The sequence below is a fragment of the Sciurus vulgaris genome, assembly GCF_902686455.1.
Source record: "Sciurus vulgaris genome assembly, chromosome: 3".
Taxonomy (NCBI): domain Eukaryota; kingdom Metazoa; phylum Chordata; class Mammalia; order Rodentia; family Sciuridae; genus Sciurus; species Sciurus vulgaris.
In genome coordinates, this window is record NC_136463.1 from 128,372,165 (window position 1) to 128,398,629 (window position 26,465).

At 40.3% G+C, this 26,465-nt stretch overlaps 1 protein-coding gene across 9 annotated transcripts in view; it reads right to left on the reverse strand.

Moving 5' to 3' along the window:
- The window catches only part of WIPF1 (WAS/WASL interacting protein family member 1), a 120,073-nt gene that overhangs the window by 13,030 nt on the left and 80,578 nt on the right, over positions 1-26,465 (reverse strand). For 5 of the 9 annotated variants that reach the window (XM_079135032.1, XM_079135037.1, XM_079135033.1 and 2 more), the window contains 3 exons: positions 14,935-15,020; positions 11,412-11,541; positions 4,672-4,818 (listed from right to left, as the gene is read on the reverse strand). In XM_079135032.1, the coding sequence (XP_078991158.1) occupies positions 4,672-4,818; positions 11,412-11,541; positions 14,935-14,985 (328 nt within the window). In that variant the 5' untranslated portion in view covers positions 14,986-15,020. Of the gene's footprint in view, positions 1-4,671; positions 4,819-11,411; positions 11,542-14,934; positions 15,021-17,569; positions 18,042-21,470; positions 21,527-24,416; positions 24,770-26,465 lie in introns of those variants that run through there. The other 4 variants (XM_079135040.1, XM_079135035.1, XM_079135038.1 and 1 more) reach the window with 4 other exon arrangements.

The following is a 26,465-nucleotide window of genomic DNA, read 5'->3' on the forward strand; positions in this document are numbered from 1 at the left end:
AAGTGAAATAAGACAAGCCCAAAAAACCAAAGGCTGAATGTTTTCCCTGATAAGTGGAGAATGATATATAATGGGGGTGGGGGATGGGGAGGAAGAGAAGAATGGGGAAACTTTAGATTATGTAGAAGGAAATGAGAGGGAGCGGGGTATGAAAAATGGTGGAATGAGACAGACATCATTACCCGATGTACATGTATGATTACACGAATGGTATGAATTTACATCGTGTACAACCATAGAAACGAAATGATATACCCCATTTGTGTACAATGAATCAAAATGCAGTCTGTAAAAATTAAAAGATAAATAAAAAATGCAAAATAAAAATAAATACAGGTAACTGTTATTTATATAAATTGAGTTTTTGTGTGGTCCTTCCTTATTGGAGACAGAGGGATAGACCACAGCTCTGTGTTTACCTTGTAAGTCCAGGTTTTATAAACCATTTGCTTTCAAGAGGGTTTAGAGAGATCTCTTAGCATTAAATGTGGACAAAAGTCAAAATAAAACTGGTAAAGAGTTCTGGAGACCGCCGGGCGTGGTGGCGCACATCTGTAATCCCAGAGATTTGGGAGGCTGAGGCAGGAGAATAATAAGTTCAAAGCCAGCCTGAGCAATTTAGTGAGAGCCTGTTTAAAAAAAAAAGTGGAATGAAGGGCTAGGGAATATGGCTTAGTGGTTAAGTGCCCTGGGTTCAATCCCTGGTACAAAAAAAAAAAAAAAAAAAAAAAAAATTCTGGAGAAGGCCCTTTTCATTATGAGAGAACAAGCACAAGATGGCTGGACAGGAGGGATTTCCTTTGATGATTTATCTAGGCCATCATCCTTGTCCCTTGGACCTCTCTCTCAGGTTTGAAAAATAGTTCATTCTTTTAGGTGAAAAAATTAGTTATTCCAATATAAACTGTCATATAGAAATTACATAATCCCTTTGAAAAGAACTGCCCCCAAATGGGGGATAATTAATGGAAGAGTCATGACTACCATAAGAGACTACCATAAGAAGTAAGAAAGGAAAAAGAAACTCAGACAGCCATGCACGGAGGTACATGCCTGTAATCCTAGCGGCTCAGGAGGCTGAGGCAGGAGGATCAAAGGTTCAAAGCCAACCTTAGCAACAGCGAGGCACTAAGCCACTCAGTGAGACCCTGTCTCTTAAATAAAATACAAAATAGGGCTGGATGTGGCTCAGTGGTTGAGTGCCCCTGAGTTCAGTACCTGGTACTGCCCCTCCCACCAAAAAAATTTAGACAAAGTTAAAGTGAAAGAATTGACACTGGTTGCAAGGAAGCCAATGATGACACAACTCTTTCCTACTGCGGCAACTTCCATCTCAATATTGGCAGGAAAGAACAAGCCTGCTAATTGCTTCAGCTCAACAAATGAACCAAAGTTTAGGGAAGTACTAAAGGGGAAACAAAGATATGGAAAATTTCAATGCCTGCCTCCAGAATCTCTTGAAACCCCAGGTCATTTCTTAAAAATGGTTAGCCTTAAAACACCTACCACTTCAATCATGAGCTAATTAATGTATCAAATATTGATGGCCTACCTGCTATTTGCCAGTTATTATTGTAGATGCTAGAGACTGAAAAATAAATAAAATAGAAAAGATCTGGCTTTCCTGTGGTTCATATTCTTATGGGAGAGATAGTAAAAATATTTTCAGATAGTTAAAAGTATCAATAGAGAATGATGAATCAAGAGTACCTGAGAGGCCAGGACAGATGGGGTGGCCAGTGACAGCTCTTTTAAGGATATGACATGTGAACTGAGACCTGACAAGAAGTGGCCAGCCATGGGTAGATGAGGCAGAGAGGGACTTAAGGTAATAGGCTAGCAGGTGCAAAGGCCCTTCAAGTTCAAGAAAAGAAGCCTGGGTACCCAGGTGTACAGAGTATGGGGGAATATGGAGCTTGGGTGGCCAGCAAGGGTTAGGTCACAAAGAGCCTTGTTGACCAAAAGGAGTTCAGATTTTATACCAGGCACAGCAGGAAGCACTTAGATAGATTTATTCAGTGGAGAAATATAAACTCTAGAGAGAATTTTTAAATCTCAACTTCAGAACTAGAGGCTTGACTAGGTTGTATAATTCTATCACCAACTCGTGGTAAATTATATCTCCCAAGTTCAGATGAAACCTGTAGTTGCCATCCACCAACACAGATAGGGGTCTTCTGGCACACCACTCTGTGTGCTCACTTAAATTCTACCTTCATCTCTCTCGCTCTTTCTTTCTCTTTTGCTTTAATTTCTTCACCTGTTGTAAGAATATGTGTACTTGTCAGCTGCCTCAAATCCCTTTGGTGGGTTTTAAATAAATTTAAATTTAAATACAAGATAGAATCTCTCACATTATCTCTTTCTAGGTTGGACCATCCCGTGCTAAAATAGTTAACTGAGGATTCAGACTTCATCCTCAGATCCATGTGTGAATTTCACACTTTTCCAGAGAACATTTCAAAAGCTCAGAGAATTACAAATAAGATTCTTCTAACACGATGAACATTATCAAAACAAAAGTTTTACAGTAAAATTTCTTGACCTCTGTAGTAATCAGCAGAGGGCCTCATGCTGTTTAGGCATGACCAAGTTCAACTGTTCTCTACTGTCAGGTTCAAGACAATCCTGCAGGACTGGTTTCCCTGAGTCCCTGAAGGGAATACAGATTGGGCATATCTAATCTGAAAATCTTAAATCTGAAATGCTCCTAAATATAAAACTTTTTTAATGGTGCTGGAGAATGAACCATGGCCTTGCACATGCTGGGCCCACTGAGCTACATTCCCAGCCCTAAAATATGAGACTTTTGAGCACTGATATGATGCCACAAGCGGAAAAATTCCATACCACAAAACTCTGCTTCATGCACAAAATTATTAAACATGTTACATGATATCACCTTTGGGCTACATGTATAAGCTATATATGAAATACACATAAATTCTGTGTTTAGAATTGGGTCCCATCCCTAAGATATCTCATTATGTATATGAAAATATTCCAAAATCTGAAATCCAAAATACTTCTGGTCTCAAGCACTTCCGATAAGTGTCACATCTATTTCCTACCACTCTGATACTTGACACGGTTCTGTTGGAGTAAAGGACTCACACTTGACACAGTTCTGATGAAAGATCATCCTCCCTCTTGGGGGCCATAGGTGTGGCATGTCTCCATGTGTAGTTGTTTTTTAATATTAATAATCAATATATCATTAGAAACTTACTGGAAAAACATTGGGAAGGTTTTACTGTATTGGGACACAAAATAGTACACAATAAAAATTTAGTAGTAATACATAGATAAAATATATAAAAATAAACAATTATAGCTATGCTCGAGTTAAAAGGAGCCTGTGATTACTTTAGTATAGTAATTTCTCAATATAGATGGACAAAGAGGCATTCTTCTGAGCTTGGATGCGGTGTTTAGCCTTTGTTGCTTTCCTAGTTTTAATAATTGATTCTAGAGATACTTTACATAATAAAAATATTTGGGTTAGTCATAAATATAATTTGTGTTTTTCCTATGTTTAGTCTAATTCTTTGAGAATCAAAATAAGATTGTAGTTGGCCATTAAATGAAAGAGAATAGACTAAATATTAACTAGAGGTTGATTTCTTTGTCCTTTGTTAATAATAGTAAAAACTTTTCACTGTTAAACACTGGAGTTCATGGTGGGGGTGGTTTCTCAGAAAATCTAGTGACATGTTCTGAAGGTTAAAGGCTGGCAGATCGTGGTGCCCTCAGTTCAGCTGGGAGACAAGGTTGTTTTACTCTAACTGGGAAATAAGGTTGTTTTGGTCTGGGCTGCCATACAGAGGGAATGTGTACTTTGAGAAGAAGCACAGATTGTACTTTTGAAGGTTTTTCTTATTTTAAACTAACCACAAAATGATATAATCATTACTAAAGAAAAAATGTATAAAAAGGCTGGCAGAAAAATAAAGATTCAGCCTCAGAACACTGGGTGTCTCTGTGTGCTGTTTCTCCACCGCGCCGACGCCTCCCATCCATCTAGGACCGCCCCCCCCCCCCCCCCCCACTGCTAGGGCTGGACCAGGTATATAAGAGTTATCTGCCCTGTACGTAGAACCTGGCATTGAAATACTAATGTCTGTTATGCAAAAGAACTTTTTGTAGTGAAATTTGTAACTATATTCCCTAGGAAGTGCTCCATAGAATGTTTCAAAAATGGCTCACCACTATTTGCTCTGCTAGATATCTGGGGCAGGTGACCTCACAAAGAAAGCTGCATTTGCCAGGCCAGAGGGAGAGTTCCTGGGGGTGGCAAGTTCCATGTGCACCTTCCTTTCCTTCCCACTCTAGCTCACTCTTCAGAAAAGTACAAGAGGATAGGCTACCCTCAAGGACATTGGGCAAATACACTGTGCAAGGACATTGGAAAGGAGGGAGGGAAGGAAGGAAGGAAGGGAGGGAGGGAGGGAGGGAGGGAGGGAGGAAGGAAGGAAAGGAGGGAGGGAGGGAGGAAGGAAAGGAGGGAGGGAGGAAGGAAGGGAGGGAGGGAGGGAGGAAGGAAGAAGGGAGGAAGACAATGGTAACATTTCAAACAATGTAAAATGTCTTAAAGGCCACAGAGCCTTAGTGGGTCTACCAGCCTCCAAACTACCCAAACTTCAGTTACTCAGAGAAGGAAACACTTGTCACCATTATCTCTGCTGGCTGTGGATCTCAGCTTCGGCATTCCAGCCTGGAAGAGTCCTCCCAATCCAGGAGGTCCACCACCTCCTGTGCCACCACTGCCTCCTCCTCCACCAAAGCCACCACCTCCACCAGCACTAGCACCTTTTGGTTCTGCAAAAGGAAGAAAATACATATATGAAAATACCAATCCAAGTACACTACCAGTCTTAGCCCATGGAAACCACAGGATGGCGAAGCAGGGAGCAGGCTGTCCTCTGGTGGACACTGGGATTTTTTCATGCAAGAGCATGATTTTAAGGGTTTTCCTTACTCTCAGGACAGCGGGGTTTCTTTCCACTGCAGGACAGTCTGAGGCCCAGGAAGCAAGTATAAGAGATGATTATTTGTTTCACATCCTCCACCTGGCCACATGGGCTAATATCTAGTAGGACGGAGTCAGTAAATAAAAGGATCTTCAAAGGAAGAGCCCAAGGTTTTTTTTTTTTTCCGTGGCACTCAGGGTTGATTGGCTCTTGGGCACACTAGGCAAGTGCTCAACCACTAAGCTACATTTCCAGCCTCAGGACTGCCCTGCATTTTAGAACATGAATGTATTATAATTTATTTACCCACCCACTTATTTGATGGCCTTTTAGGCTGATTTTAATTTTTTAATATCACGAAGTCCAACAGTAGGCTTTTAAAAATTTGTTCTTTATAGATATTCATGACAGTAGAATGTATTTTGACATACATACATGAAGTACAACTTATTCTAATTAGGATTTCATTTTTGTGGCTGTACATGATGTGGAGTTACACTGGTCATGTAATCATATATGAACATAGCAAAATTATGTCCCATCAATAGCAGGCTTTAATAATTTAAAAATTCTTTGCAATTTGAAAAGGGTGAAATTTTGTTTTATTTTGCATTTGTGCAAAAAAATTGTAAAATATTTTGAAATAGGAAACAAACAAAACCAAACCAAAAAAAAAAAAAAAAAAGAAGAAGAAGAAAGAAAACCATTACTGGGTATCCTGTCTAGCCTTCTGGATTATTTCCCATTGCCTTTGAGCTATCTTATAACTCTTTTAAGTTGTAGAAAACTGCTAATAATGCAAATTGATCATATTTGTCAAAAAATGCCAATTGGTTGTGATCAGTTGAAGGCAACTGATTATTGATTTCTTTTGCACTTAATTATAATCCATTTCAGCACATAAATGCTTTTATAAGTGTGGTAATTTGTGTTTTCCTTTAAACTGATAACATCATACTGGTTTCCTCATTAATTAGCAAGTTCAAAATTTTTCTGCACTCATTTTACATCTGTGTAAGAACCATGATCATACCCTTTTAATAAATCTTTTAATAATTTATGTAGTAGGTTTGTTTGTATTTATGAGGTTAAACATTGTTTAAAGTCTTGCCCCACTCCCCACACCATTCTGAGCCTTTGGTAAGTTTCATGTGAGACCTACAAATTAATCTGGAAGAACTGACATGTTCATGACCTTTAGGCTTCACATGTGGAAATGTGGTAAATTTTCCTATTCATGTCTTCTGGGTTTTTGGGAAAAGTTTTGTAGTTTTTGTGATACCAGTTATATATGCTTTTTGTTAGGGTTACTCTGAACATGTTTTTGTTTGTTGAAATTGTGGAAGGGACTTTTTCCTGTTATATTTTGGAGTTGGTTATTATTGGCATCAGGAAATTTCATTTGATATCTAATAAGGCACTATGCTATATAGCCCAAATTAAAATTTACAAAAACTTTTTAAAAATAATTTTAAAATTTTGTTTGTTTTAATAAGTTGTACATGACAGTAGAATACATTTATACATTTTGATAGATCACACATAAACCTCAGGTAATATGTATGACTGCATGACTGATGTGATCCTGCAATATGTATAATCAGAAAAATGGGAGATTACACTCTTTATGTACAAAAACTTTATGACGTGTATTTTCTAGTAGATATATGGTCTGTAAATTACAAAGGTTTTTGCCTCCTCTTTTCAAAGAGTTGTATATCATTTCTGTTTTATGCAGGGAATTATTTTGATGTCCATATTTCTATTGCAGTGTAAATATTAATGTTGCTAAAGACAACTATATTCTGTTTTAATGAGAATGCCTCTAATGATTCAAAGTTAAAATATTAACTATTGGTTCGAAATAGGTTTTTTTAAATCCTTTCTAAATTTACAGTTAGGACGTATCCTCCTATTTTAGGTTTGTGAGATTTTCTTGCAGCATAGAATTTTACCACATAGAGCCAGATTTAAGAGTTAAGGTGATTACCAAAAATACAAATAACCCAAGGAATAAGTGGGCTAAAGAACTCAGCAGGCACTTCACAGAAGATAAACAATTGATCAACAAATATATGAAAAAATGCTCAACAGTGCTAGTAATTAAGAGAAATGCAAATGAAAACTAAGATTTCATCTCACTCCAGTCATAATGGCAATTATTAAAAATACAAGCAACAATATGTATTGGCGGGGATGTGGGGGAAAAGGTACACTCATACATTGCTGGTGGGAATATAAATTGGTGCAACCACTCTGGAAGGCAATACAAAGATTTCTTAGAAAACTTGGAAAGGAACCACCATTTGACCCAGCTATCCCACTCCTCGGTTTATGCCCAAAGGGCTTAAAATCAGCATTCTACAGTGACGCAACCATAATCAATGTTTATAACAGCTCAATTCATAATAGCCAAATTGTGGAACCAACCTAGTTGTTCTTCAATAGATGAATGGATAAAGAAACTGTGGTGTATTTATATATATAGAGAGAGACTTAAAGAAGAATAAAATTATGGCATTTGCGGGTAAATGGATGGAGCTGGAGAATATGCTAAGTGAGATAAGCCAATCCCAAAAAACCAAAGGCCAAATGTTTTCTCTGATAAGTGGATGCTGATACATTATGGGGGGTGGGGTAAAGGAAGATTGGAGGAAATCTGGATTGGGCAGAGGGGAATGAGGGAAGAGGAGAAGACAGGGGGGTGGGAGAGATGGAGGAATGAGATGGACATCATTACCCTATGTACATATATGATTATGAATGGTGTAACTTACATTGTGTACAACCAGAGAAATGAAAAGCTGTACTCCATTTGTGTACAATGAATCAAAATACATTCTACTGTCATGTATAACTAAATAGAGCAAAATAAAACAAGATTTAAGGTGATTATACGGTTTTTGTTATTTGATATGATGGATAAATAGATGTTCAATCAAGCATTAAAAATGGGGAAAACCTTGGTTTTGGTGAATTATTTTTCTAACACATTATTGAATTAGATGTTTTGGGTTTTACTCAGTATTCTCCCACCCATGATTGTAAATGGTCTATGGTGGAGCTTCATTCTGGAACTACTGTACTGATGTTTTGTTTTTGGTGATTCTTTGATGTGGGTGGCTTCTTCTTCTTTATAAAATGTCTACACACCTCTGGCCTCTACACAGGAGGCTTCCCCCACCTCCACCAAAGGTGTGACAACTAAAAATGTCTCCAGGGGCTGACATGCAACTCAGTGGACGGCACTTGCCTGGCATGCACTGAGCTTGGATTTTATCCCAGCACCCAAAAAAAGTAAAAACAAGGAAGATTTAGAAAAATGTCTTCAGACATTGCTGCATGCCTCTGGGAGGTAAAAATCACCTTCAACTGCAAATTATTAATGCACAACTTTCTTTTCTGCGTGCTGCCTTTGCCAGATTTTGACCACCATTAGGATGATAATGGTTTCATTCTACCTATTATCCAGCTAGCTTTCCGTCTCTTCCTATTTGGGAATGATTTATACAGCATTTGAATTAGCTGTTTCTTAAAAATTTGAAGGAATTTTCAAATACAATCAACTGGCTCTAAAACTTTTTGGAGAGAAAATAATTGATAAGTTTTCATCTTTTTCCTTACTCAGTGAGGCTTCCTAAGTGAAGTTTGGTAAATTTATGCTTTCTTAGAAAAATTAATATAAGATTTAAAAATATTAAATGTATATGTACCTTCATTATACTAGCCTTGATTTTAGAAAATCTGTTTTTATTCTTTTATCTGTTTTTGGAGTTCTAATTTTATTCATTGGTACTTCTTTTTTTCTGCAATAGATTTCTCATACGTTGGTGTTAGCTCTGCATCTTTTCCAGGTGTGGGCTTTGGAGATGCTTTTGGTAGCTCTGCTGATAGAAGAAATAATCTGATAATGAACTGATGATTACTTCACCTAATAGATCAATCATATTAGAATAACAATTTCCAAAGTGTAAGCAGAATTGCTTTCACATAAAAACATTTAACCAGTTTTAATTGTTACCAATAATATTAACATTGCCCTTGTCATTCAAACACTATTTATTAATGAATAATACATTTGAAAATGCTGCATAGGACACTCATGTGGTACTGAAAATTCAGAGATTGCTATACAATGAGGTAACATTCATCAGTGTTCGTAACCTGGAACACTTGTCCATCTTTCAAATAGAGAAGCGCTATGGTTTGGATATGGCTTATGTGTATCCCCTAAAGGTTCATGTGTTGAAAGCTTGGTCTTCAGTGTGGCAAGGTGAATGGTGGTGGGACCTTTAAGAGGTGGATCCTAGTGGGAAGTCATAAGGTCACTGGGGCACTGCCCTCAGAAGGAATTTAAGTAGGGCTCGGGTAATTTAAGTGGGACTCCGGTAAGTTCTTGAGAGAGGGTGGTTATTAAAGAAAGCAAGACTGGCCCCTCCCCTCCCTCTGGCTTCCTGCTTTGCCTGTGCTCCCACCACTGTGATGCCATCTGTCACAAGGTCCTCACCAGAGCCAAGCTGATGCCAGCGCCATGCCCTTGAACTTCCAAAACTATGAACTAATTAAGAGTCTTTTCTTTTATTGAAGTACTCAGTGCCACATATTTCATTTAGTAACAGAAATGGAGCCAGGCATGGTGGCACATGCTCATCATCTCAGCTACTTGAGAGGCTGAGGCAGGAGCTGGAGGCTTACCTGGTGACTTAGCAAGACCCTGTATCCGAAAAAAAAAAAAAAAAAAAAAAAAAAAGACTAATACAAAAGCTAAAATTGAGGATAGCTAACGGGTTCCCAGTCATTTTGTGAAAACTGTAGGACAGGGATGAATTTAAGAGCTATCATGCATAATCATGGTCCATATTTTAATATAGAGCCCAAGGAGGTTGCACATGTAGACACATACAACACCATGGATGAGCTCTGCCACTTGCAAAGAGCTTGTGGTTGCAGGATAGGGGCAGGGATGACAAAGGCATGCATCCAGTTGCATCCCACTTCCACCAAGTGAAGCGCACTCTGAAACATCACAAAGCAGCTGGAGGGTAGAGAAACTAACAGTTTTCATATAGTGGAGAGGGGACCTTGAAGGAGTCCCCTCTAGTTTCCACTAGTGGATTCAGGATTAGGTCCGTGCTGTTCAGTTCCTTTGACATTGGTGGGGAATTCACACCCATCTCTTCACGGTCCTATGCTCCCTCTCATAATGGAGAGAGTTGCTGACCTCTGTACTAGAGTTCAGTAGCTTCCCTGGCTCCATATCAAGGACCACAACTCAGATGGTTGCTGGACCAAGGTTCCCTGATATAATTGATTGTACTGGGAATTTTGTGACTCTGATGGCATTTTGACCTATAGGTCAGTCTGTCAAGAGTCAAAACCCCCTAGTTCCTTTTTTGATGGATGGAACATTCTGATTTTCGTCACCTTGCTTGAGAAGCATTCAGAAGCCTTATCCTGATCATCTTTTCTCCCACACTTATGTTCTCATCTAATTCTGACTGACCCTTCTTCCTTCTCTACCCACTAGGCACTTTCTCCAGTAATTCCCCTCAAAACTTGTAATCCTCTACTTGACTAAAACCCTAAAACTAAACTTCACTTGTCTACAAAGCTCCATTTGGTGATTTTTTGGAAGGTGGATCTATTTCCTATTGAGTACTAATGGCATCTGTGGTCTAGGATAAATCTTGGGGACATCTGATGAGCAGAGGAAAGGTCTAGGGATGTGAAAGGACAGTCTCAGGACCTGATTATAAATTATTAGTAGGTTCTAGTGGTGGATGATTTTTCATTCAGTTGTAAATGTTAATGAGCAGTCTCTAACTGCGGGTACTCGCCTGTTCATATGTACCCTGCCTTGTTGCAGAAAGTATCTCAGATTCAGATGGATAGACAAGCAAAGTCATGATCTCGTTTCTCCTCTCCAAGCTCCCAGGAATCATATCTTACACTAGAATTAGACCTTCCAGATTACAAAGTCCTTTTACAAAGGCTATCTTGTCTTAAGCTCACAACAAACTTGCAAGGCACTAGGACAAGTACCATCTTCTCATATGAAGACCATGGGCTTGGAGATGGTACATGATGGATGTACCAGGACCTGGACCCACATGCTTTGACTCCAAGGCTAGGCCACTTTCCATATTTCATGCTGCCTCCAGATCTGTGGTGCCAGGAGCAATGAGTTAACCTCCAAAAAGTGTGAATAATTCAGAGAATTGCTGCTGTGTATGCCTTGGACAAAGAATTATTATACTGGCTTCCTGCAGCATTAGAGGGGAATGCAAGCCAAAGCTGTGGCCTACAATGAGTGATGCAGTCACTTATTTTGTTAGCTTTGCAGCTGTTGTTATTTTTTTTTTTTTTTTTTTTTTTGTGGGAGGTGTTGGGTTGTTAGGCCACAAACCATTTATCTCTGTTGAAAATAGATTTTTCACTTACTGTCCAATATTGGTGCACTTCTGTCATTGGTGACCGTCTTCTTTAGTTTCTTCCCTTTGTTGATGTCAGAGAGAAGAGCATTTCTTCCAGCCTGCTCAGTCTTATTCAAGGTAGGCTTCTCTGTATTGGCCTGAAAAGAAATCACACAAACTCGTATGTGGCTCTTGGATTAAAATCATGCACTATAATACTCAGCTGGATTGGCAGGATATTGAAGCTTGTTATTAAGGTTCTTGGCGATAGCCTGTAAATTCTCCACAAGTTTTAGACTCCATGTCATTCGTTTTAAGACCCAGATGTTTGGGAGCAGATGTAGCAATAAATTGCTTTCATTTTCAAGGCAGGAAGAGTCATTCCCCGATAAAATTCTCTAAAGATTCAGGTCATAGTCTAGCCTTAACCAACAGAGCCAAGGTAGGGTGACAGCTACACACAAGAAGGGAACTTGAAGTCTGAGCAGATTCTGCAGGATGAGACTAGGCTTCATTCTCCAGGGTGGGTCCTGAAGAACAGGATCCCTTTCCCATATTTCATAATTAACCTAGTGTAAGGGAAAAATGGTCTCTAATCAACAAAAATGGTTTTAAAAACCCATTACTGTTTTAGAAAACAATTTCCTTTGAGTATACTGACAGACAGGCTTTTTTAAAAAAATTAAGTCATATTTATTGAGGTATAATTTATGTATAGTGAAATCATCCTTTTAGTTAACAGTTCTATGAGTCTTGACAGATGTATATAATTGTGTAACTACCACCACAATCAAGATATAGAACATTTTTATTTCTCCAAGAAGTCCCCTTATGTCCCTTTGACTTAAGGTGGGTCTGATGTTCAATCCCTTTAAATGTTTAGCTCACTGAAATTGCAGAGTGGATAAAAGCACTGCTTTAAAATGGGCATTTTCCTGTATTTCAGAGTTCCTTGGAAAGCTCCTTGCTATGAAGTTGGGATCTTGTTCCTTTAGGGTTATTTTAGGAGTGGGGACACTCAGAACCCAGCATATGGGCTCAGAAGTAGGCATCTGCCTGTGTCTGTCACACTTGGACTGGCTGGGCCTTGCCTGGTTCCAGGGTGAGGGTGACTACTGCAAAGACCAAGGTCATCCAGCAGACCTGAGGGTCCTGCTGGGTTGTCTTAGCCCTTCTGAAAGGGATGTGACTTCAGATAAGTGAGTCAGGAATAGAAGAGGTGAAACTCGAGAAGTGTGTGGCTTGATCTGTACCCAGCCTTCATTATCAGAGTCAGAGGCAGAGGGAGTGCTCAGAAGAACCCTGAAGGGGGCTGCACAGGATTACTCCATGTTAAGTTGGAAGCATCTTAAAATAATTAAATCATAAAATATTACTTTCTTATGATAATAAGTTAACATTTATATAGTTTTTATTCTGGCTCAGGCACTTTTTTTTTTTTTTAGCACTTTATGTGTATTATTTCATTTAGTCTTCACCAATCCTATGGGTTATTATTTCTATTTTAGAGACAAAGAAACTGAGATATAGGGAGGTTAAATCATTTGCCCCAATCACCAGTTATAGGATCCAAATCCTGGCAGTCTGACGCTAGGATCTCCCTACAATCTGACAGAAGGGTAAATATGGCCTCTATAATGCCCCTTCTCCACCTGCCCCGAACACTCCCTGGGAGCAGCCTGTGAAGAGCTTCTCAGCTGTACTTCCAGCTTTATAAATTACCTACTGTCTTCATTTTTAAGAACGAAAATAAACTAAGGCCCAGGGGCTTAATGGATATGTCCATACTGGATGTCTTAGCAATTTGGGATCAACAACCTTCACCGGCCTTCTGTTCTACTTCAAAATTTATTTTCACACCTGACCCCTTGGATGCTGTGTTCTTTCATGTGTAGGCCAGGACCCTTACCTGTACTGCTCCACAGGGCAAAGTCCCAACCTACCTTTCCCTTTTCTCCTCTCTATATCTTATTTCTCTAGCCCTTGCTTTGAGTTAGGTAATAATGGATAGAAATGAGTTGGTAGGATAAACAAGGGTTTCCCAAACTTTAATCATTCTGTTACAGTGTTCATGATTTTTGCATCTTCTCATGCCACCTGTCTTAATTTAATATTTCTCATTAAGTCAACCCACTATATTATTTCCTATATTGTTTTTCAATAAACATTTTCTTTTAAATTAACTCACTATCAAACCCTTGGTTTGATATGCCAGTTATAATTTTTAGAGCACATAGTAAAATAAATACATATGCATTACAATTTTAAAAAATCCATATACTACCCAGCAGTGGTATATGGTTCATACTTTGGGGGTATATAAACTAGTCCTGCCATGTTAGCCAGATCAGAGGTTCTCAAACTTATTCACTCAAAGAACCAGTTTCTAATATTTTGTTCAAATCCATCACAGTTTGACATTTTGTAAAATAACAATTTTGTATTATAAAAATGAATTGGTTTTAGAAGAAAACCCCAAATCCAATGTTAGAAACAGACACATGACTACCATCAAATTGCTCTAAATGATTCCCAACTTGCTGTCAATCTCTGTGCTTATCTCCTTGGGATGCTAATAAGGTGGAGGACCACACGTTAAGGAGCAGTGAGGCGGTTAAAGCTCAGTTCTTCCCAACTAAGTTCTCACCTCGGATGAATTATATAAATGTGTTCCAAAGCAGCCTGGAGCAAGAGACTTTTGTCTCCCCATGCCTCAGTTTCCCCACAGGAATAATGAAGTTTCCTTCACAGTGATGGCCTCGGCACTGGGGAGGCCTCTGTGAAGGAGCATGGCTTCCTGGAAGACGATGCTCTGACTTCCCTTACCAGGCCTAGCAAAGGACCAGGATAAGCGCAGGGAAGAAATTCCTTTGGGAAGTCAACACTGGAATGCAAAGATAGGTACTAAAGGGGATGGTCTGTGGCAGGGAGAGGTGGTGGTGATGGTGGTGGGTATGATATTTGTCAAAAACAGTGAATAGAAAGCGGGAAGAAGGGCTGGGGATATAGCTCAGTTGGTAGAGTGCTTGCCTCACAAGCACAAGGCCCTGGGTTCAAATCCCCAGCACCACCCCCCAAAAAAAAAAAAAAAAAAAAAAGAAAAAAAAAAAAAAAAAGGCGGGAGGAAGACAGAGATAAAGAAAGGACACTTGACATTGCATGCACTGCAGATAGACTTGTGTTTCTGGATGGTTCCCCCCAGCAGTTAAAGGCTAGATGTTGTATTCATTTGTATGGAAACAGTGCTCACTGGCCTCCAAAGTGCTCCTGCAAATCCCTGTCTTGGGCGGTCTTGCTTCCTTTGATGGACACGGCAGGGGAAATCTAATACTCCATACATACCATGCCTCATAGAAGACCTTAACCAGACAAACCCTTTGTGCTGTTTGGATTCAGTGGTCTCAGGGTTTGGCCTACCCAGGGCCCTGGCAAGGCCTGCTGTATCACAACTAGGCCAGAATGTAAATGTCCTTAAACACACGCTCATATGCCAGGTTTATACTGTTTGTCTTGCTTTATGTATAGAAAGTGAGTGGAGAGGAGACACTCACCAATGCGAATGTTGGTGGCGGTGGGGGCGCTGGTGGGGGAGGGACAGGCATCTTGGATGGTTATGCTTTCAACAGTCTTGATAAATCTGTAAAGACAAAACACACATGTTAGACTTCTTAGCAATACTCTGTCCTAATATTCCTCCCTGTTTTCTGACCAAAGTGCTAACCTTCATGCAGGTCAAATTTTAAAAGGAACAGGATTACTTTCTTTTCCTCTTTGCTCAGACAGAACTGTTCTGGAAGTTCCTTAACAGAGGGTGCTTCTGAACTGAGGTGCTTAAAGAGGCAGAAAGTCAAATCCAGTGCTCAAACCTACTTAATTCCACTCTCATCGCTGCAGACCCCAGTACAATGAGGGGGTTTGGGGCCCTGTAGCTGAGTCAGCAAGAAACTTTTCATTAAAGTACTAGAAATTTCAAAGTGTAAATGTGACATACCATTGTTTTTATTTGGCAGCCTATACCAGAGCATGTTTTGCAACAAACTAACTCTCTCACCTCTTTGTGCTATTTAAAGCAATAAAAAATTTTTGTTTTCAAAGTGTGAAAAGAAAAAAAGGAATGTATCCTGGCCAACTTTGATGGAAAGCAAATGTAGCACAAGTGGCTTCCCTTGGTCACTTGCTCCCGTTTCAACTTCCTCTCTAATTCCTCTCCTCTCGGCCCCCCTTGAATTGGTATCAGCATTTTAATGAGAGCCCTAGGCAGTCTATAGGCACTGACATTTGAGAAGCCCTATTGTAGAGTTTTAAGCCTTAAACCCGTGGGCAGCCTGGGACACAGCCACTGAGTAACAATTTCCATGCCACATATGTCCCAAATTGCAAATAGCAGAATTATTTTCCTTTTATTCTCAATAGTCTTCTGATTGCAGAGAACCATTTCTTAGAACTTAAAATATTAATTTAGATCAACCACTAAGTGCTAATGTGGAAAATTTACACCTTGAAATAAATACTTTCTGCTGAAATAATGCTGGATGGCTGCTTGCTTTCTTTGAACGGAAATGGAAGGGAAAAGCTAAAAGGACATCGCTGGACTTGTCACAGCCACTGGAAAACAAGAATGAAGACCACTGGAAACAGTTTTTTTTCCAAGTGGGCTGTCTAGAAAAATGGAAATTTAAAACACTCCACAGCAGCCGGAGCAGCTATCACTTCCTGAGGACTGGTGGACCCAGGCACTGTGTGTGCACTGTCACAGCAACACAGCAAGCTGGCAAGGTTGTGCTCATTTATAGCAGAGGACGCAAGACTCAGAGACATGATCGCTCGCTAGATCATTTCTCTAGATCATTTCGCTAGATCATAGGCTCCACGGCAATTCATTCAAACCACCCTTTTTGGTCTCTGCCCCTCCACTGGGCTACACTGCCTTGCTTCGCTCCCACCTTTACAAGCATTTTCAGGGAGGCTAACTAGTGCCACAGTCCACCTGTTAACTAGCCTGGAAGCTATTTTTTACTAAGATACTGTCTCAGACAAGATATCTTTTCGAATATGTTCCTTAAATTGGTTTTTCAGGCATGACACCAATCCATCCCTCATGGGGCCATCTGGGCACTGTAAGCAGAGTTGGGCACCCCTATGAAGGGGGCTCTCCTGCTGTGGAAGATCTTCAGAGGCCTTGGGGCTGGATGTCTTCTAGGACCAGGAAGAAGGGCAGGGATCTGAAGCTGAACTCAGGCCTGACTATGAATGACACTGGCTCCAAAGCAACAGTACTGACAGTTGGAGAAGGCGCGTGCCAAGGCAGGGGCGGCCTGGTCTGCCTGGTGGGCCCAAGAGATGGCACAGTTCATCCATGCGGCTGGGGGATGTGATGCCCCTCAAGACTCTGATTTCATGTTTACCAACCTTCCACCATCCTATCCTGATACCTAGGAAGGATGGATTCTGGTCACTAACAGGAACCCCCTTGGGCTTGGTTTGCATGTATCAGTTTCTGGTTACAGAGATCAAATTGAACTTCTATACTGCACAGCGCAGGGACCACTGCGAATGGGACTCTTTCAGGATGTCCTCAAAGGCCTTCTTCATTATTATATAATCTCTGCTGTTGCTGTTCAGTACTGTCTGTGCACTAACTGGTCTGAACCACAACTGTAGGGAGGTGGGGTGGGGTGGGAGACTGTGCTAACTGTGCTAATCAGAAGGTTAGTGTGGTAGAACCCACAATGGGCTTGGCTGAGACTAGGGTCAGGACCAAGGCCATGGCCAGCTTGCAGAAACACCCACACAAAACCAAGAGCAAGAAACTATCAAAGGCTTCAGGGTCTTGCAAGAAGTGGGGCTGTCCTCTCCTGGCTACCTTAGATCAACAGGGAAGAGGATCTGTGAGTGGGTGCTCTCACTTTCTGAGGCCAATGCAAAACTAAGCTCTCTCTTTACTCTTCTGTGTCTGAGGATGTTTGCTGCCATCTTCCCTGTCTCCATCGCTCACTGCCTTCCAGATGAACTATTCCCAAACCCACTTCAATGCTAAAAGTCTGCCATGCACTCCTTGTTCCTTCCCAGCTGAACAGCCACAGGGCATGATCTGAACTACTCCAGGCTGGACTTTGAGGAGAGTCTGTGAAACCCCAGTCTCCAATCTTGTCATTCACCACACGGATCAAAGAAGACCAATCTTACATCTCACCAAACTCGGCCGGTTGCCAGGACCACTTGGCTGTCTTCCCATCAGACTGTGGGCCGTACCAGGTCTTCCCAGTAGCTGGCACAAAGTATGGTTCTCACTAAATATGTGTGGAGTGAGAACCAAGGATCACATACACAGGCCAAGTGCTTGCCACCAGAATGGCTCTTCACCTCATCCCACTTGCCCTGGGAGGTAAGGGCAAAGAATCAGCACTCTTTCAGGGGACTTGCTAGCATGAAGTACTGGAACTGGCTTCCCTTGCAGTCTCTGACTCCTCTAGTGAAGTAAAACCCCAAGGTCTGGAAAGAATAGTGGGGTTCCCTCCTTCCACAGGGTTAACAGCTCACATTGGAGTCAGAGGTGGGTCTTTCTTCAGGGTCTTGGTATCAAAAAATCACCTAGCTGACTAGATATTCTTGCCTGGGGCCTCACATCCACAGAGTCCAGGGATAGACTCAGGGTCTTCTGAATGCAAATGAAGAAAACTACAAATTGTTTAGCGTTTCCTTCCATTACAAATGCAGAACACCAATCACAGAGCCCCAGAATTCCTTCACCAATGCTTTTTCACCGAATACTTCATCATAGGACAAGCGTTGCAGATCTCTTCTGAAATTCTGGCAATGTTTAGGTCCATTGCTAGATCTTGTTGCTTAAAAACATTAGTAAAGAAGAGTATATTTGAATATAATTACTTTCCTTTGTAATCCTCTGTATTTTATTAGCTTATAAACAGTCATAGAAAGAGTCCTTTGGACTTTACCAGACACCAGTATGTTCTCAGGAATAAAAAAGTGAGCACATTAGACCTGAATCAAATACAGGTCTGAATCCTTACTCAGCTGTCTATTAGCCTGGGTCTAGAACCAAACCACTCTGAGACTTGCTTTTCCTTTTGTTGAATGGGGAGTTGCTGGGAAGACTAAGTGAAATGTGTCAGATTTCAGTAGGGCTTGGGAGAGTAAGGCACAGTGGGTGGGTCCAGGATCTGACCTCCCTGATGGTGAGGACAGATCCTGCTGGTGTGCAGGCTGCTGAGCACCTGGGAGAGGAGGGATGGAGCTGGGCTTAGTGGAGGGGCACTGGCTTTGCCTTATGCGTCTATAAATAAAGCTGCACCAGGTAGGAATAAGGTGCTCAGGCTGCCGGGCCTCCAGAGTTCTTCCCTCAGGAGAAGGCAGCATGGCAGGAAGAGCATGGCTGGCTATTCTGGGGCCAGAAGTGGCCCCTGAACAAGGGAAAGGCCTAAGGCATTGAATCCCACAGCACAGTCTGTCTTCTCCTACATCAGAATCAGTTGTCCTGTCCTGCTGCTCACCCTGTTAGAGCCCCTACACTTGGCCAATCACAGACTAACCATGTGTGGAGCTTTGCCCTCCTACCCAACCCATTCCAGGCACTGAACTTTTAAAAATACACACTTTTAGATGTAATTTCTTTAAAAAAAAAAAAAAAATCATTGCAATGTTTAAATAACTATCATCACAGGGAGACAAGCCACGCTTTCTCAAACGTTCATCTGTTTTGGTAGGTTTTATATGTGCAAAGAAGACTCCAGGGGTGGAAAAGGCTTTTGTTTTCGCACACAGCATTAGGAACTGAATTATGTCCCCTGCAAATTCATCTGCTGAAGTCCTAATCCCTACTACCTCAAAATGTGATAGGTTTGGAGATAGGGCCTTAAAGAGGTGATCATATTAAAAGTAGGACTATTACTGTAGAGTTGAATCCAGTGCTACTGATGTCCTTATGAGAACAGGAAGAGACACCAGGAATGTATACAGGCAGAGGAAGACCATGAACAGATAAAGTAAAAAGGAGCCATCTGTAAGCCAAGGAGAAGCTTCAGCAAAAGCCAACCTTATTGATATCTTAATCTTGGACTTCAAGCCTCCAGAATTGTGAGAAAATAAATTTCTGTTACTCGAGCCACCTAGTCTTGTTATGGCACCCATAGGAAATTAATATACACAGTTTTAACAATATAGATTTGTTTGTTATCCATTGTGGAAATAGGATAATGGCTTTTGAATACAATATCCATCAACTGATTTCTCACTCAATATATCTGGACTGTCAAGATATTAGAGAATTTAAAAAAAAAATCAGCCTGATCCCTAGCATATGAGTGGTTGTCAAAGCTTTATCTAATAACTAAATGATCATTCGGGAATTGCCAAATTTTAAAAGAAGAACAGTTGAGGGGAGGCAAAGGATCTGTTGTTAAACTTTTATAAAGAAGTTATGAGTTGAGAGAACAGAGAAGAATATTTTGCATAGTAACTTAAAAACAACTGGTTGGTATGTATATGCACACAAGCAGAGTACACATCAATATCAAGAAATTCTAGAATGTCCTAGTTCTGTGAGTGGTTTACTGTATGGTTTATTGATTTTACTATAATGCAACAATACTATAATACTCATGTTAGACTGCATCACACACTGATCTCAGACCAAGGTGGGCATCTTGAAGCCTGGACCCATTCAGTAGCCATTTAATGTTGGCTACCAGAACACCTTGTGAGAAACAGCATCACTAGCCCACTACCTGCTCCAGAGGGGACTAAGTCTCCCTAATGGCCTGGCCAACTAGAGGCTCAACCACAGCCCACAGTTCAGTCTAGACATTCACCAGGAAACTCATGGCTTCCTCTTCAATATGCTAAGAAAGCAGAATTATTCCTGAATGTACATTGATTGATCTCCTTAGAATTAAGACAATTGGCTATTTAAATAAATGAATTCTTAGTTTTTATAGCCAAGTTAAAATTCATTTTAGAGTTCATTGCATGAGGCCTAAACTGCAGAATGACTTGAGGGGAGAGATTTCCAACATCTCTCAATGGAAACAGCTGTCACTCCTCAGGTGAGCCTCAAATCCTGGGTAGCGGGAGGGTACTATCAGAGAAGATAAGAACCAGCTTTACCAGTTGTTTTATCACTATTATGGACTATTTGAAAAAATAAAGCATTTTGCTTTATAAATCTTGACAAAAGTCACTGTTAGCAAGATAAAATATCTTGCTAAAATATTGGAGGAAAAGTAAACATTCCACCCTACCACGAAGCTTGAATCAGTAGAAGGGCATTTTATTTGTATTTTATTTTGGAGAACAACAGGCAACACAAAAATGAAAATAAAACACAAAAGTTGTATTTGCTAATGATGGAAGCATTCAATAATAATTAAATGTTAGATGACAAAAAGTTGGGGGTAAATAATATCCAGAGAGAGCTCTTGTTATTCTGACACATACCTTCCAGCTTATAAATATATGTATGCACCCTCCTTTGGGTTCACTGTCTCTTGTGCTCTATTTCACACACACACACACAAACACACATACACAATTGTTTGACCAAAAGATAATAATAGAAGGAAATTTATGCTACATGTAACTCAAATAGTGTTTCAAGGTTCAAATTCATATTGAGTTATTAAAACCATACAAAAAAATACTTTCAAGGGCATTCACTACTAAGACATTGAATCCATCCCAAGGTAAACTGCAAAAACAAAATAATTTACCAAACTTGAATTGCTGCTAAAATCCTGAATTTTAAAAAGCACATAGTTTTCGGATTCCTGATCAAAATTATTCTTGATTCTTTTTTGTATAGTGATCATGATGCAAACTTAGATATCGTCAAGATCTGAAAACCATTAGAACTAATTAAGATGAATTTGGCTTTGTTCTTCAACTTCCTGTAAAAATGCTCAACAGGAAAATCGATGCTCACAGTAAACCACAGTCATCCTGTTTCTTTAACACGATCTTCTCACAGCTGCAGTGGCCTGTAGTTTCTATTTTATGATTTAAGTCACCATGCAACATATCTGCCTCCCCACCCACCAAGTCCATGGTTTGGCCATTTAGAAACTCTTAATACCTTTGCAGAAAGATTTGTTGCTGTTATCTATTCCTCTCCTGCTTGGGCTGAAGGTCCTTGCTCAGAGCAATGAGGCAATCAAAACAAGAGAGAAAACAGAAAAGGCAGCAATACCAAAGAGGAAGCAAAATGTAGAGAAGAGAAGCCAGCTTTCCTTTATAAGCAAATCAACAGCCTCACCCAGTTATTTATCATCGTTATTCTCCATTTGCGCTAAATGTAGAACACACACTTGCTGTGCATGGACCCCCTCATTTCTCAAAATGTACTTGCCCTCTTCTTGGTTGATCAGCCTTTAAAGCAATAGTTTAAGTGACTGCCTAGGTTATCTTCTTAACAGTAAAGGTTTATGCCTCTGCTTTAGAGGGTACTGGCTCCTTCAGACATGCTTCTTTCAGAATTCTTGTAGATCATTTTTCAAAGAAGACACTTTGTAGCATCTGTAATGTTATTAGGTTGGCTAGGAACTTGGACACAAACTCACAATTTTACTCTTAAGAGTCACTGCAGAGGAAATCAAGGTTGCTAAGAAGTAAAATTATTTTTTAATTCACTATCATACATAATTAACTTAAAATTAATACAAATTTGTAGACATCCATGACCCTTTGGTTGCGAGAAATGAAGTTTAGTTGGGTAACTAAGGTACCTGTCATTCAACTCTGGTTGGAGAAAGGAAACCCTGTTTTACTTTATCCATGTAACTAAAAAGTGTTGATTTTCCTCCCACTATTTCCAGTGTTTCCCAAGTACTCTCTTTAAGAGGATCAAATTTCAATGCTAAAGTCTTCCTAAACCATCAGCACCACATTGACTTTTCCCAGGGGAATAAGATCTGTCCCTGTTCCCCAATGTGTAAGCACACTCACAACGTGTAGGTCAACATACTTGGTATATTGTATTTATCTATCTTTGAAAATATAACCTCGTAACATAAGCAGAAGGGTCACCAGATTTACTTCTAAAAAAGTTCAAGAGTTTTAGGAAAATATCTTGAGATTCATCATTTTAAAGATATTTACTGTTGCTGTGATCATTAAAAGAAAGCATTTGCAATCCCAAATTCCCAGGACTGGAAAGGACCTCAAGAAATTGTGCAATTTATCACCTTGGCTTCAGGTTGCACTTCTGAAAAGAGATCTTGAAATTCAGAAAACTTCCTCCACACCCAGTTATTAGGTGGCCTTGGGCAAACTGCCTGGCCTAAGTTCAGTTTCTACAATAAGATGGGGACAATAGTACCTACTTACTAGGGTGAAGAGTTAAATGAGGCAGTGCTTAATAAGTATTAGCCATTTGTTAAAAATAAAATAAGCAAAAGTAAAGAGCATAACCCATGCCAAGTGGTTGGTGTGCTCAACCAGGCAAACTCCTGTATCACAGAAGAATGGTAAAGCGACATGTATGAAGTGCACTTTTAATCTATCAGAAAAGCATACCGATTAAGGCATTTCTTATTCTAATATTTTGTTTTCAGTTTTAATTTTTAGGACTGAAGGTCACAAAACACAGACAGGTATTTTATGCCTCTCAAAAGGGCATAAAACTCCAAGGGTCCAGGAATTAGGTAGCTCACTTCCTCTTACGTTTTATCACAGGCTGGAACTTCCAGTCTATAGGCCAGATCTAGAGCTTGATTTCTCAACAATCAGTGAAACTCTGCAGAGGCCGGGGTACGTTTCCCCTTAGCAGGTTTCTGAACATGAGAGTTCTACTCAATGTTTAGCCAGCAGAGCAGCTGAAGAGCCATGAACAAGTAACCCATGGAGAAACTTTCCAAGGAGCATAAGACAAGCTGACTGCGGTTTTAGGTAAATCCTTTAACCTCTTCAGACCTATATAAAAAAGAGTTGTGACTAGATATCTTCCACTTCAAAACTTTCTGAAGCTAACAGGTAAAACTCTATAACCCACAGTTTGAGTGAACTGTGAGTATGGTTTCCACACTAACAGACCCCAAAGCTTCCCCTTCTCAGGCCCCTCTCACCTTCCTGTCCTCCTCCTTCCCATCCCCCCTCCTTCTCTCTCTCTAAGTTGTTCTATTTTCCTTCATTAGAATCTTTCTGCAGAATTTTCTTCATTTATAACATCTCCATTTGTCATGTATGCACTAGTTATGCCATCGAATTATTAAAAAGAACTTGTACTTACTGACTAAAGTTGTATGTGCCCTGCTAATTTTTAAAGCTTGATTGTCTACTTTTCTGAGGGGAAAAGGTTGTGTAAGTCAAGTTGCTTTCTCAAACACAACCAAGATAATTTTCTTAATGCAAAATGGTACCCTTAATCCTGCTCTGTGGCTTTCTGACTACATGGCTTGAATCTTTTAAATGCTTTTTTTGCCAAAATATCATTTATATTAAGTGTACACAGTTACAATGAATGCTACAGAATTTTATGTCCAGTGGTAGCTGTGCCCTGCACCATTTCAATAGGAACAGAATTATTCTAAAAGACAAGTGGTCTTTTCCCTAACAGACTCTGCTTAGAAATGGTTTAGTTTGGGAGTTGAACTTAACACATCTGCAGCGACAGGACAGCAACAACTTCTTTCCAAATTGGTGCTTGGTTCCTCACTCTTGTTTGAAACTGCCAATGACTCCCTTTACTTTAAAGCCCTACTGTTGTGGGCCAAACTGAGGATCAAAGGCAGTCATGTGGACAATTAACTGTACCTTACACCAAAAGGACATGTTTCCTGACTTCTATATCCAAATTTGTCCAACGGTCAGGAAAATTCTACTGCAAATCTTGCTTACATCTTGGCTAAAAACACAAGTTGTGAATCACCCACAATCACCAAAATGGGCCACAGGAAATAAATCACATGGTCTTCTACCGAAAAGTTAAACAACTTCATCTCCACATATGGTGGTCCATTAAAAACCTTTCAGTTCTCCCCTCTCGCTGACAAAATAAATTCAGTATGAATACAATTTCTCTTACCGTTAAAAGGAACCGTAGGAAGGCATGCTCAGGGATACAGGCAGAGAGAGAGCAAGCAAGACATGAGCCAAGAGAGAAAACCACCCCTGAACAGGCATCATCTTCCAAAGCAGACGTGGGGTCCTGCCTGGGCAGCCATTTTGGGTCAGCTCTGGCCTGTTCAATGTGACACACTGAGTCAGAGGCAGACGTCCTTCTGCGGTATTTGCTTCCTGCCTGATTAATTCGTTGTTTGTTCCTTCCTCCTTTGCTACAGAAAAAGAAACTAGATTGGCTTTACTTAAGAAGAAAGCAAAGAAAAAAAATAGTAAATTTTAAAATAATCAAATGTGTCTCCTCCCCACGAGGTATAATACAGCATCCGTGCGGGGAGGGCACCTCTATTCAGTCAGCAGCCCCCCAGCATTCCAGATGCCTCAACAACAACTCCTCATGGAGATTGAGATTCCTCCACAAGAATTCTTTGAAAGCATCACTCTCAATTCTAAGTATTCCATTTAGTAATAATAAGAAGGGTTACTTAAGAAATAAAAACTCTTAAATGCATTGATAATTAGTCTAAGTGATCCTCATTTATGGAACATTCCAGAATTCAGGGACAAAGTAACAAATGTAGATGAAGAAAGCTAAGCAGGTCAGGTGTGTGAAGGCAAATGAGTTTTTTTTTGTTTTTTTAATTTTTTTTTGTAGTTGTAGATGGACCTCATGCCTTTATTTTGTTTTTGTTGTTGTTTTTTAATCTGGCATTGAGGATTGAACCCAGTGCCTCACATGTGCCAGGCAAGCACCCTGCCACTGAGCCACAGCCCCAGCCCCGACAAATGAGTTTTGAAATGTGATCTGGGTGCCTAAGTCAAGATAAATGACACACAGTCCGAGCTGGCTGCAGATCCATGGCTTTTTAGGCCCAAGAGTTTTGTTTCCACCCTCCATACTTAGTAGGGTAACAATAGCTCTCCTAGAAGATGCTTGACAACAGCATTCAGAAAAAGAGGATTGTCAGAAGGAGTCAGTTTTTCACTTTTAAGCGACTCTTAAAGGTGGATGCAGTGGAACATGTGAGGACCACACTGTATCAGAACCCTGAACTTACGTACGGAGTAATCTGAAAATGCTCAACTTTTTCTTGACCCACTTGAAAGATTTAGACTTACATTTGCAACACATACCAAGTAACTCTGAGAAAACACTATCAACTGAAAGAATGAAAAGCAGAGGCATATTTCAGAAACTAATTTTGTGCGTGATGAGTCCTGATTCTGCTGGGTTCAGAGCAAAGACGTGTGTAAGCTATGTAAAGTTACCTGCAAATTGAGAGGCCTGCGCTGCACCAGTGGTTCTCAACTTGGTCACTGTTGGGAGATGCTCAGAAGCACTTTCAGCTGAGGGTGGGGAGAGGTGGGTGGGACTAGTGGGAAGAGGGGCCAGGAAGAGGTTCAGTGGGCGGGGCCAGGAATATGAAATTTCCTGTGGTGCTCAGGGCAGTAGTCCTACTCCAAATACCAGAAGTGCTCTTACTGAGTAGTACTGGGATGGATGAGTTCTAAGGTTTCTTTCAAAACCTAAATTCTCTGAGATACTAGTTGAATTTCAGGGGCAGTTTCATGATGCCAGGCCAGGGCATAATTCCTGGAAGTGGAGCATCCAAGGATTGGTGACTGAAAGTCCTCTCTCCTTTGCCTGGAGCCATCTGAAGGCAAGGGCCGCATTCCTCTTGTCTGGAGTTCAGGGGACACTTAATACAGAAATACATACAAGAATGAGGCTGGACAACGTCAGAGGTCTGCAGCTATCATCAACTTCCTCCTCCACAAACCCTTGGGACAACCGAAAACTTGATCAACTCAAAACTTAAATGCCTGAGTGAATCTTTGGGGAAGTCTAATTATAGCTGGACATAAAAAGAGAACATGGCAATGATGATGATTTCACTACAAATTTACAGAATTATTTTGAAGTTCAGTAGGTAAGGCACCACACACACACACACACACACACACACACATGGACTCAGTACACGCACTGTTCATGGCTATTCCTGTCCATTAG